The sequence below is a fragment of the Triplophysa rosa genome, unplaced genomic scaffold, assembly GCF_024868665.1.
Source record: "Triplophysa rosa unplaced genomic scaffold, Trosa_1v2 scaffold134_ERROPOS58519, whole genome shotgun sequence".
Lineage (NCBI taxonomy): Eukaryota > Metazoa > Chordata > Actinopteri > Cypriniformes > Nemacheilidae > Triplophysa > Triplophysa rosa.
Genome location: NW_026634138.1, coordinates 17,454 through 28,129, shown reverse-complemented (window position 1 = coordinate 28,129; position 10,676 = coordinate 17,454). Strand labels below are relative to the sequence as shown.

General features: G+C 35.5%; 1 protein-coding gene across 2 annotated transcripts; it reads right to left on the bottom strand.

Annotated features, from left to right (window-relative positions):
* Nucleotides 1–1,269: 1,269 nt before the first annotated feature.
* On the bottom strand, nt 1,270–6,881 carry bcl6aa (BCL6A transcription repressor a). Of its 2 annotated transcripts, none has more exons than XM_057326794.1 (7): nt 5,278–6,881; nt 4,222–5,157; nt 3,714–3,898; nt 3,450–3,617; nt 3,208–3,338; nt 2,994–3,131; nt 1,270–2,858 (listed from the first exon to the last, which is right to left on the bottom strand). In XM_057326794.1, exons 1-7 carry the CDS (start codon nt 5,391–5,393, stop codon nt 2,715–2,717), a joined length of 1,818 nt encoding a protein of 605 aa, XP_057182777.1. In that variant the 5' UTR covers nt 5,394–6,881; the 3' UTR covers nt 1,270–2,714. The 2 variants fall into 2 exon arrangements, with proteins under 2 accessions (XP_057182777.1, XP_057182778.1); XM_057326795.1 differs by having other exon boundaries at nt 3,714–3,895.
* Nucleotides 6,882–10,676: the final 3,795 nt, after the last annotated feature.

The window sequence follows — 10,676 nt, the reverse complement described above, 5'->3', positions numbered from 1 at the left end:
TAAACTCTACTCGAATATCTTGACAAGGTATTTAGCGGTTGTTAAGCAAGGGGATCTAGAGGGTAACGTTTTTACCCTTTAGGCGCCTGGTTTTTTTTGAAAATATGCTGGATTTTGACATCAAGATTTCAAAAGCTTGTGGCTTGAAAGGACTTAAAGATAGAGATCTTCTGTAAATTAGAAAAATGTTGGGCATGACCAAAAGTTTATATGGGGTGTAAATATACTCATCTAATTTGCATATTATGATGTCATCAGGGGCGGCCAACTTGAATTTAATAATATTCAGGAAATAGTAGATATCGAATTACAAATGAGACATTTAAGTAATTAAAAAAGCAGAAAAATATTATAATAGTAACGTAAGTAATAAACTTCTATAGATCTTCTATCCAGTGTGATAAACTATCACGATCCAATATAGTCATTACATTCTAGCATTTTAAAACTAACGAACCTCGCATCGCTTTTAATAACAGTTAATGTCAAGTGAACTGTCCTATTTTGCAGATGTTTGCATTTTCTAGTGTTCAACAAAATCCAAGTTAATTTATTCTGATTACATGTACAGTCTGGACAATTTACATTTATAAATGTAATAATAAAACAAAAAGTTGAACAGCAGTTGAATGTAATTTAATTATGTGGCAAATTTACACATAAAATTATTGTACTGCTATAGCTTTATTTAATCATGTTTGTTGGATGCAAACTCAAATTTGACTAAATTAAACCAAGTACCTATACACTTATTACATGCACAACATGAACTATTTATATTCCTCAAATGAAACAAAAACACATCTGTTTCTGAATATATAATATTTAAATTCACCTAAAACTAGCAATTTATGGTCATCTAATGTTTGCAATGGGGTTTAGGTTATAAACTTAAAATGTACTTATTAATTCAAGTAACCTTTCTCTCATTAAATGTCCAAACTAGACAATTTTACATTTCTTCAATGAAACATTTAGACAACTGTTTCTAAATATATATTATTTTCATTGAACTTAAAATGAACTATTAATGTTCATGCAAAGGTGGCCGTTTTCATTTTTTTCAGTGCAACATTTATATTTAAATATGAATTCTGTTCGTAAATGTAACATATTTAATGAAATCTGGATTACTTATTGATAGTAAATCAAATTGAAACCAAAATAATAATCAAATCGAATTACCAAATTTGTTCAATTACCCAGCCATAACTTTGTCAATTTGTTCAATTTCAGTTTATATTCTATTCGAAATAAACAGTTCGCAAGTCTTAAGCAAAGAAATCCAAGACTTTTATTTTACATTCATACATCTATATCTACAACAAGCTTAATGCATTAAAAAAAAGTCCAAAGCCAAAACACATCCTGAAGATGTATAGCTCACACAATAATGACTTGAATTTTTTCTTAAAGTGTGTAAAAAGTGTTTGCAAAGCACACATGCACGATACTGTCCAAACAAGTTGTCATACATCTAAGCCAAGTTCACATTACACAACTTTAAACGTCGGCCGATCGCTGAGCTGTTCAGACTACATGACTTGCTCTCTGTGAAGTCTGGAGTCTTTAAGTTGTTAATATGGTCACACTACGTGACACTACATAAATAATTGATTGACTGATTGCAAGCTAATTGCGCACTGTTTTGGCCTTGCCAAACGACTTGCAAATCGGGCTTAAAATCATGTAGTGTGAACTTGGCATTGGAGGGGGGAAAGGAGGACAAGCATTGCCCTTCAGTTGTACCTTGGTAGAGCTCGGCTGAATAAAAGGAAATTCAAACACCATTGAGAAAGGCACCTTAAGTAGACAGTGTATACACAAACATTAAATAAAGGACAAAAGTATAACTTTAACTGTAACTTGTAGAACAACAACAAAACTTGTAAACCTTCACTTGCCAAGAGAAATAAAAAGTCACGTTTCTATACAAATACCAATGAAGCAAAATATATCCTTGGTCATAACATGGCAGTACCTTATTTTTTTCAAATCATTATTGCTAATTACTAAGTTTGAATGCATATGTTAACAGTTCCAAATAGGCTCTGCCAGCAGAGAGCAATATTAATGTAAAATCTTTACACTGTCTATACATTTTTGCATTTGTCTTCATAATAAAATTATATTAGTGATAACCAACCTCATGCATGTTTTCCTTTTGAGAGAGCAGCCATTATTCTCAAAAGTAGGATTTGCAATGCTATAGTCACAGTTACGAGTTCATTTTACAAGATGGGTATTTAAACATACTGTACACCAGCGTAACAGCGTGAATATAAAAATCTATAGACAGTTCTCTGCTTTGCAAGAAATGTTTGTTTTAAAATATTCCAAACATCAATAAAAATCCCACAATACCTTCAGAAAAATTATTCTGTTGTTATAAAATACTGTTGTTTTTTTTGAAAACCCAGATCTAAATGTTACACATTCCATTTATCTTCCAACAAAATAAAGCTGTTTATAACCCAAAATGTATAAACACTCCCAACATATATAATATATATATAAATATTTAAATATAAACAATAAAGTGACTACAAGAAACCATATGTGGTCCTACGTTCAAATGTATAGGAAACCCTTTTAGAATGGCATTATCCTGCCAAGTTTTTTTCCTTCAGATTAACAGTGTGGCACTAAAATTTTTAATGATTCTACAAGACAGGGTCATAATGCCATGGTCAGGGTTGGCGCTTAGTGCAGTTTCAGCATGCCTTGGTCAAGTCAGCTGGAAGGTCTGTAGAGGACATGCGGTATTGGATCTTGGTGTTGGTGATTGCTCCGTGCTTCTGACGGAGGTGTAACCGAAGCTGACTCTTGTGACGAAAATGCAAGTTGCATTTCTCGCACTAAAAATAAATAAATAAATAAAATTCAGAACAAAACAATGTGGACAAAGTATGATCCTTGAATCTTTTCACAACAACACTGTATATTATGGGCTGTATTCCTACAAATATAGCTATCACTCTACTTCTGCTTACATGATAGGGCTTTTCGCCTGTGTGTATTCGCAGGTGACTCTTCAACGTCTGCAGGTGGCGAAAACGAGTGCCACAGATTTCACATGGATAAGGCTTCTCTCCAGTATGAATCAGAACATGAGCACGAAGGTGAGCAACCTGTGAAACAAAGTTATATATATTTTTACTATGTCTGTGTGAATATCTATAGCTCAAAGTAACGAAAAGCACCCACCTGCACAAATCTGGCTCCGCATGTCTCACATTTGTATGGCTTTTCTCCTGAGTGAATTCGTGTGTGGGTTTTGAGGTTAGCTGGTCGGTTGAACTGAGCCCCGCAAATATTGCATCTATATGGTTTGTCTCCTGTGGTGCAAATAAAGGGAAAGTAACTCAATAGAGAAGCAAACCATACAGTAAGAAAAGTAAATCATTGACCGTTGCACTTGTTAAAAAATGCAGTGGAAAACTTTTTACCGGTGTGAACGGTTTTGTGACTGGCTAGGTTACCCTTGTAGCGGAACGCTGCTTGACAATGGTCACATTTGTATGGCTTGTCACTGTGAACCTGAAGTGTGTGCCGTTTCAAGGCTTCCTCCTTTGCAAACTTTGAGCCGCTTTCATTACAGAAGTATGTTCCATTTTCTGTGAGACAAGTGAAATAAATCAACCAACCTAAAGCATTCTGCTTTTGGAACACGCAAGCAGGTTCATTGGAAACTATTTGGAAAAACATCTCACCACAGCTTGAATCTGAATAATCCGAGTGCATCTCTGACATCTCCTCGACCAGACGTGAGGCAGATGTGTTGGGACAGATGTTAGAGTGCTGTGGAGACTTGGAGCCACAGGATGAACATTTTAAGTGCTTCATAGACAGCGAAGAGTGGTTGTCGCTGTTCTTCTGTGATGCTTCCAGAGATCTGCTGAGAAGAACAAATGGTGCCTCTAGAATTCACCCTCTTTTTACATAGGATATTTTAATAAATTTCACACGTTTCTGCTAAGAGGCAAATCCTCTGTGTGCTTTAAGAGGATTGAAATAGATAAAAAAAAATGATCTGGCTTTGTAGAGGTGGTGGGAGGAGAACTGTTCGAAAAAATACTCCTAAGCCTGCGGTTCTGAGGTACACTGCCTTAGAAAACTATATGATTTAATTAATGAATTGTACACCGAGTACCGTAACGTGACACCAACTTTGTAAATTTGAAAGAACGTCTATATGAATACCACATGTAAAAATCTTACCTGTTAATGATATTGTTAAAGTGACTGGCTTGAGGAACAGTAAATTCCTTGCATTGCTCACTGATCTTTGTTGTTGTCTTCAAACCTAGGTGCTCGGAGTCAGTATGATAAAGGAAAGTGGACAAGCCTGGCCTCTGTGGGGAGTGCATTCCAAGATCACGAGGATTGGTATCCTCTTTGTTTGTGCTCTGATTAAGCACAATGAACTTGTATTTTTTCCAGTTACGAGCTTTAAGGTCTTGTGTACCTTGAGAGGTCAAAGGTTGTGAGGCCTGTGCGAGGGCAGCATTTTTGCTGCTGCTCGACTCTGTTGGAGAATTTGGTTGGCAGTCTGATTTAAGTGGGCTCTGGGGACTGCTCATCAGGCCTTTGCATCCATTGGAGGATATACCCATAGTGCAGTGCTGGTGTCTTAGATGTTCCTCTGCCAGGGAACTCTGTTCTTTCCCAGTCTCCCTTTGCTGCTCTTGGGCCAGGCTGGAAAAGCCATGGTTCATGGAGCTCATGCCGATTGACTGGACCACACCCTCCAACATCTCCCTCTTCATCTCCTCATCTCTTCCCAGCCCACTTGAGGAGCCAACATTACTGTCGGTGGTGCCACAGATGAAGTCAGGCAGCAAGGGATTGATGTCACCAGCTGGAGAGCAGTGTTTGTGGTGGATTATGCCTCCTTTTGAGAAAGCGTTTTTGGCATCTGTAAGCTTGCAAAGTGGAAAGGGGAAATCCTGCATGAACTGTCCATAAAGGTATGAGCTGTTAGGAGCATTGACCATATTAAACATGCAAACATCGTGGGGTCTTCCATTTCTGAACGTTGCTGGCCGTACACATATGTTATCCACCACCTCGTGGAATCTGTAACTGTGAACATTTCGAGGTAAAAGCAGAGGGCTGACCAGAAGATCCTCTCTAGGCAGTTTAATGGAGGAGTCACTGCATTGAAACATGGAAAACATTAAAGAAAAATGCATCTCATTTCAAGCACAGCATTCTCTTATATGCACATGTCAGTAAAGCATTAAGGTTGTCATTCATTAAGAAAGCAAAATATACCTGGACTTCATGAATCTGTGGCAGGTGTCAACAACATGGTCCATCTGCAAGTAGATGGCTGTGTTCATAATGGCCATTATGAGGCTCTCCTTTAGTGCAAGACGTGAAGTGTACATAAACTCAAGAAGAATGGCAAAACCCTCTGGGTCAACCTTCGGGGCCAGACTGATAGCGTTCAGGTTACATTTGTGTGAGCTAGTAAAGATCGAGTAAAAAAGCCCACTGTGGAGAAATTGAAAATTAAATGAACTTCTTGGGTCACATGTTGCTAAACTTTTATCACATTTTATACAGTATATTCATTTATTTATCGTTCTTGTCGATACAGGGGATATGTTGTGCAAAATATAAAGTTCTATATATATATATATGGGCATATATATAGGCATATATATATAGGCATATATATATATATATATATATATATATAGGCATATATATAGGCATATATATATATAGGCATATATATAGGCATGGAAAAATGCTTTGTCTTTGTTTTGAAAAACGAGTCATGAGAAAATGTTAATTGTAGTACTGTGGACTTTTGGGTAATGAGTTGAATAATAGCATAATGAACTGTTCAACAAACACAACCCAATAATTTCTTACTGTAGACACATTTATTTTTGAACATTTTTGACAGCATGCTTTCCATTTTTGTGAAATAGCATATCGCATTAGAAAGCTTTCACAGCTGTTAAAACACTTTGGCACAAATACAGTTTAGGTTAAATGATTTTAAATAGTTAGGCGGACATTTTTCACATGTTGAACATTCAGTATTAGAGATTATGTTACCATTTGAACTTACAAAACACTAATATACCCGCACGCTGTCATGGTAGCAAAACAGATTATATGTTGTCCTGTGATGCTCTCGCGTAGGGTGGCAAAACATCAAAATAGCTGGGATTTTAACCGATGAACAAAAACAAGTTCATTTTAATATCTATCAGAGCACAAATACACAACAGCACGGTACTATTCCTGAAGTTTTGCATCCACAAGATGTCACTCCCCTACTAATTAATATTAAGTTCAGTGGCAATGTCCACATAAGCATTAAGTGATCATAATAACTTACTACTATGAGTCTTACTATGGCAGAACACACTCGTATGCGTACAGTTCTTTTCGTATGTAACTCTTCGTAATTAGTGTTATATCTTAGTCTATGTAACTGAACCCATAGAAATGTGCTTACTCCAAAAATAGAGACCGATCCATAACATGCAAGCATTTATGAGCAGCCACTCTCTCAATGCCAAAGACACTTTAAACATAGTCAATTGATTATTTCCAAGTCGATGTCAATACGTTTAGTGTATCTTTGTTTATTTATTATAGCTGTAATAGCCTTCTTATGATTTAAAAAAGCTAAATCTTATTAATACTCAAATACTACAAAGTAATAATCTGCAGTTTTGTTACGCCCACGGTGCTACAAACCGCAGCAACTGCTTTTTATTGCATGTCCTGACAAATATTTAAGGGCTTCAGAATAAAGTTTTTGTTTACATCATACATGTGGGTGTACTGTGTATAATAATTAAGTACAACAATTATGTATATGTATATGTACAGACGTACGCGCATGTATTTATGAAAAAAATACATTTGTATGCATGTATATATATAATAAATAATATATGATATAATAAATATAATATTAATAGGTATATACATATAGATATATAATGTATGTATGCATGTGTGTTAGTTGCAACTAATCGTTAATAATTTAAATTGCTACAGGTTAAAGAAATTGAACCGTTCAAAGCCTTCAACAACTTCTTAAACATGCTTCTTGTTTACCAACTATGTCAAAACCAACAACAATATTAGTGACAATATCAAAAATACTTAAAAACCAAACCACAAATATACGCTCAATAAAACTAATTATAAAACATCGAATCTTAGAATCTGACCTAATCCTGAACACAGCGTACACGGCTTTTGGCACAGGACAAAAATACCAAAATGCGAATGCGAGTGCCAGCTTTACTTTCAGCACTAGTTGTAAAACCGAACTAACGAATTAACAAGAAATTAAATAATCGCTTATGTATATTTGTTGTATTTGACAAGTCACGCGATAGTGGCAGGTTACAGTATGTGCACAAACTCAAGTTTGTATTCTTATTTCCCATGTGCCATTTAGTCGGCGTTCTGACCTTTCTTGTTTGGATTTGTACAATGTCTGAATTTTTTATCCCTCTGCTGCACGTAGTATTTATGACCCCACACTGAGAAAATGGACATAGCTATTGTTCAACTATTGTCAAAAGTATTTTCATCAGGAAAACCAGCATGCCGACATTAAAAATGCCACTATTTGATCTGTCCATGGAACAGCCTAACGACCAGCCAAGAACAATTAACAACAAAAGAAAGAGAAAATAAACAGCCTAACGAACATGTGTGGATACGAGCAACACCACGCAAGACAAAAGAAGAATGTAAAAAAAATCACCTGGTAGTGCTTTCCTAGAAACTTCTTGCATCACCACTTCTAAGAACCCCTGTTCTAAGAATCAGAAGAGCTCAATTCTCGGAATTTGAGCTGGAAGCCATACCATTTTTAGAGGACAGGGGATATATTATTTTACTGTAAAGTTTTATTTCTTTAGTTATTGTCAATACATTAAATGTACAGGGTTAAACTCAAATAATGGAAGTAGTATTTATCTTTTCGTTGTTTAAAATGTAGAGGAAATCATCATATTTTCTCTTTGAGCTAAAAATAGTTGCATTAAATATGTAAATATCTCCTCACCGATAGACGCGACCAGACGGGGACAGTCACGTGGGCAGAGAAAGTAGGCTTGTTCAACTTGATGCGGCGCGCAAGATTCGACAGGCGGATGACATCAAAGTACAGCGAGAGCGATTCGAAAGCAAACTTCTTATGGTTTTTCGAATCGCTCTCGCGGTACTTTGATGTCATCCGCCTGTCGGATCTTGCGGCGCCGCATCAAGTTGAACAAGCCTAGTTACTTACGTACGTTCTCTTTAGCCCAGCCTCAAAATACTCAGAACTAATTTGCTATTCCATGACATAAGCAAAGTGTCCGTTTGTTGCCTTTCCCTGTATTAACCCAAAACCATAACCTAGTGAATACAGAACATATCTGTAGCGATTATTCAAACGGACATCATTTGCTTATTTTTGTATTGTTTTTTTCAGTAGCCTAACACTTTTTTTCCGTTTGATATGTTATTTCTTCAATACCGTGGACCTAGGGGCCAGTAGACATAAGGGTTTGTTTGGACTGGATTATATGAACATTAAGACATTGTTCTTGAAAACCGGATTTATTTAACCACTGTAATCTCTGGTTTTATTTGATCTGAAGTATTTTATGATAAACTTGATGTTTTTAGGAAAGTACTTGAGTGTATATTTGTACTACTTAATAAAGCACGTGAACACCCTTACCCTGACTTCCAACTGTGTAATATTGTATTTTGTTTTAATGTTAAGGAAGCTGACAGTGTAGGACCGTTTCTCTACTGGTGCGAGTGAATATGCCAATGACACGTACGTAATTATATAAATTCCACTGACGAATTAATCTTATTCTTGCACATATGTGCGATACTAAAATATAGCTAGCCTATCTGTCGAGTTGCACGTTCTGTACATAATAGATGGTGCATTTTCTGAAGTCAAAGAGTTTGGTAGTTTTTTCCTTTCTTTGGGGTGTAAACACCTAAACAGGCACACACAATTGGGAGTTAAACGGAATTCTTGTTTTAGGCTCATAAATATTATGCAGCTTTGTGTTGTTTCAGCCTCAAATAATGCTTTGTTATTTAAGATATGTGGTTGTCTTAAGCTACAGTTTTAATTATTTTTCCCGCTCTTTTGAAATTAGAGAACTTCTATTTGAAGATGTTACAATGAAGTTGTGCTTAAAATGGTCCGGTTGGGCCTTCATTTTTCGCTCATTATCCACACACATTATTTTTCAAATTGTTTTTTATAGTTTTTCCCTCAATGTTTGCTAATCTGCACTCAATTATTATAAATATGTTGGTTGTTGTTACTGTTGATGATGACCTTAGTCATACAAAGATGTTTAGAATAAATGTGTCAGTTTGTGGGAGAGGTAACTGTCAGAGTTTAAGAGGCTTTGCTTATAGGCTACCCTTGAAAGTTCAATTGCTTGTTTTGTTGTTCATGTCTGCAGTGTAGCCTACTAAACTTGTACAGTGAGTGCTGTTATAAAGTTTATCTGTCGCTGCTTATTATCCAACTGCAAAAAAAAAAAGACAGAAGTAGTTTCTGCAGTATTACCTAAGACACAATTCATTAGTCTCTCAGAGAAAATTGATGTATATCGGATTGGATGACTAAGCAGTCAAGCATATTTCAGGTTCAGCTTGCACTGGCTTGGCGAGTTAGTTTTTTTAAGGCAGATACTTTTTTACAATAATGGTTAGCAGATATATCTTTTAGTTTTGTGTATAATTACTTTTTAAGGTTTTAGTGTAGTCAGGTGTTTTCTTATTGTATAGATATGAGTGATATTAATGAGGAATATTCTTGATACGCACTTGCAATTTATTTATATAGCTGTTGTAACGTATTGTATCAATATATCATAAACACTGGAATGTAAGGAACTTTTCTATAGAGCATGTTTTGGCATGGTATGTAGCTTTTGGAGTGTTTTTTTTTTTTGGTTGTTGTTGTTGTTCTCCTGTCATTTTACACACAGGCTTGTTAGCAGGGAATATATTTTTAGATGAGCAGTATGTCAGCACTGAGATTAAATTAGAGAGTTGTGATGACAATTTCTTGTAAAACTACATTTTATAGAGTACTTCAAAAATTTGTACTAGCCTTTATGTATCATAATGCCTTAAGGCATGTTTACGAGACGTGAAAATGTGTCACTAGCTTGCTTTGTAAATGCATTTACATTTTTTAAACCATGTGACATATGGCAAGAGATAACAAAACAATCGACTGAATATATTGCACCTCTTTGATTGCTATTTACTCTCAGAATAACTTTAATGAGGAGTCATAATTATAATCACATTTGGTCTCACACCTCTTATCTTTCAAGGGTTACAGTAACCGGACAGCTCTGACCCAATATGATGCTTTTTACACAACTATTATTGTTATTCAGATTAATCTCTATAATAATTTGTCCTTAAATGACTGATTCAGTGATAAAGATATTGATGTAATGTAGTTTATTTCACCCATGCATTGTTTATCATGAAAGTAGCATTAATGCATTAGCATTTTCTAAACAAATTTGGAAAAAAATAAATTGCATATGCAAATGCTAATGACTCCCAAGGTAATCTTAAAACATGAGAATCTTTTCAATGTTTGAGAACAGTAAATGGTGGGAAAAAACACAAACACTTCTGAA

Excerpts from the sequence above, each read along its gene's own strand:
- bcl6aa (XM_057326794.1), bottom strand. The coding sequence starts at position 5,393 with ATGTACACTTCACGTCTTGCACTAAAGGAGAGCCTCATAATGGCCATT. Across the intron at positions 3,339-3,449 it reads TCACAAAACCGTTCACACCG|GAGACAAACCATATAGATGC; the intron begins GTAAAAAGTTTT and ends TTTGCACCACAG. Across the intron at positions 3,132-3,207 it reads GCGGAGCCAGATTTGTGCAG|GTTGCTCACCTTCGTGCTCA; the intron begins GTGGGTGCTTTT and ends TTTGTTTCACAG.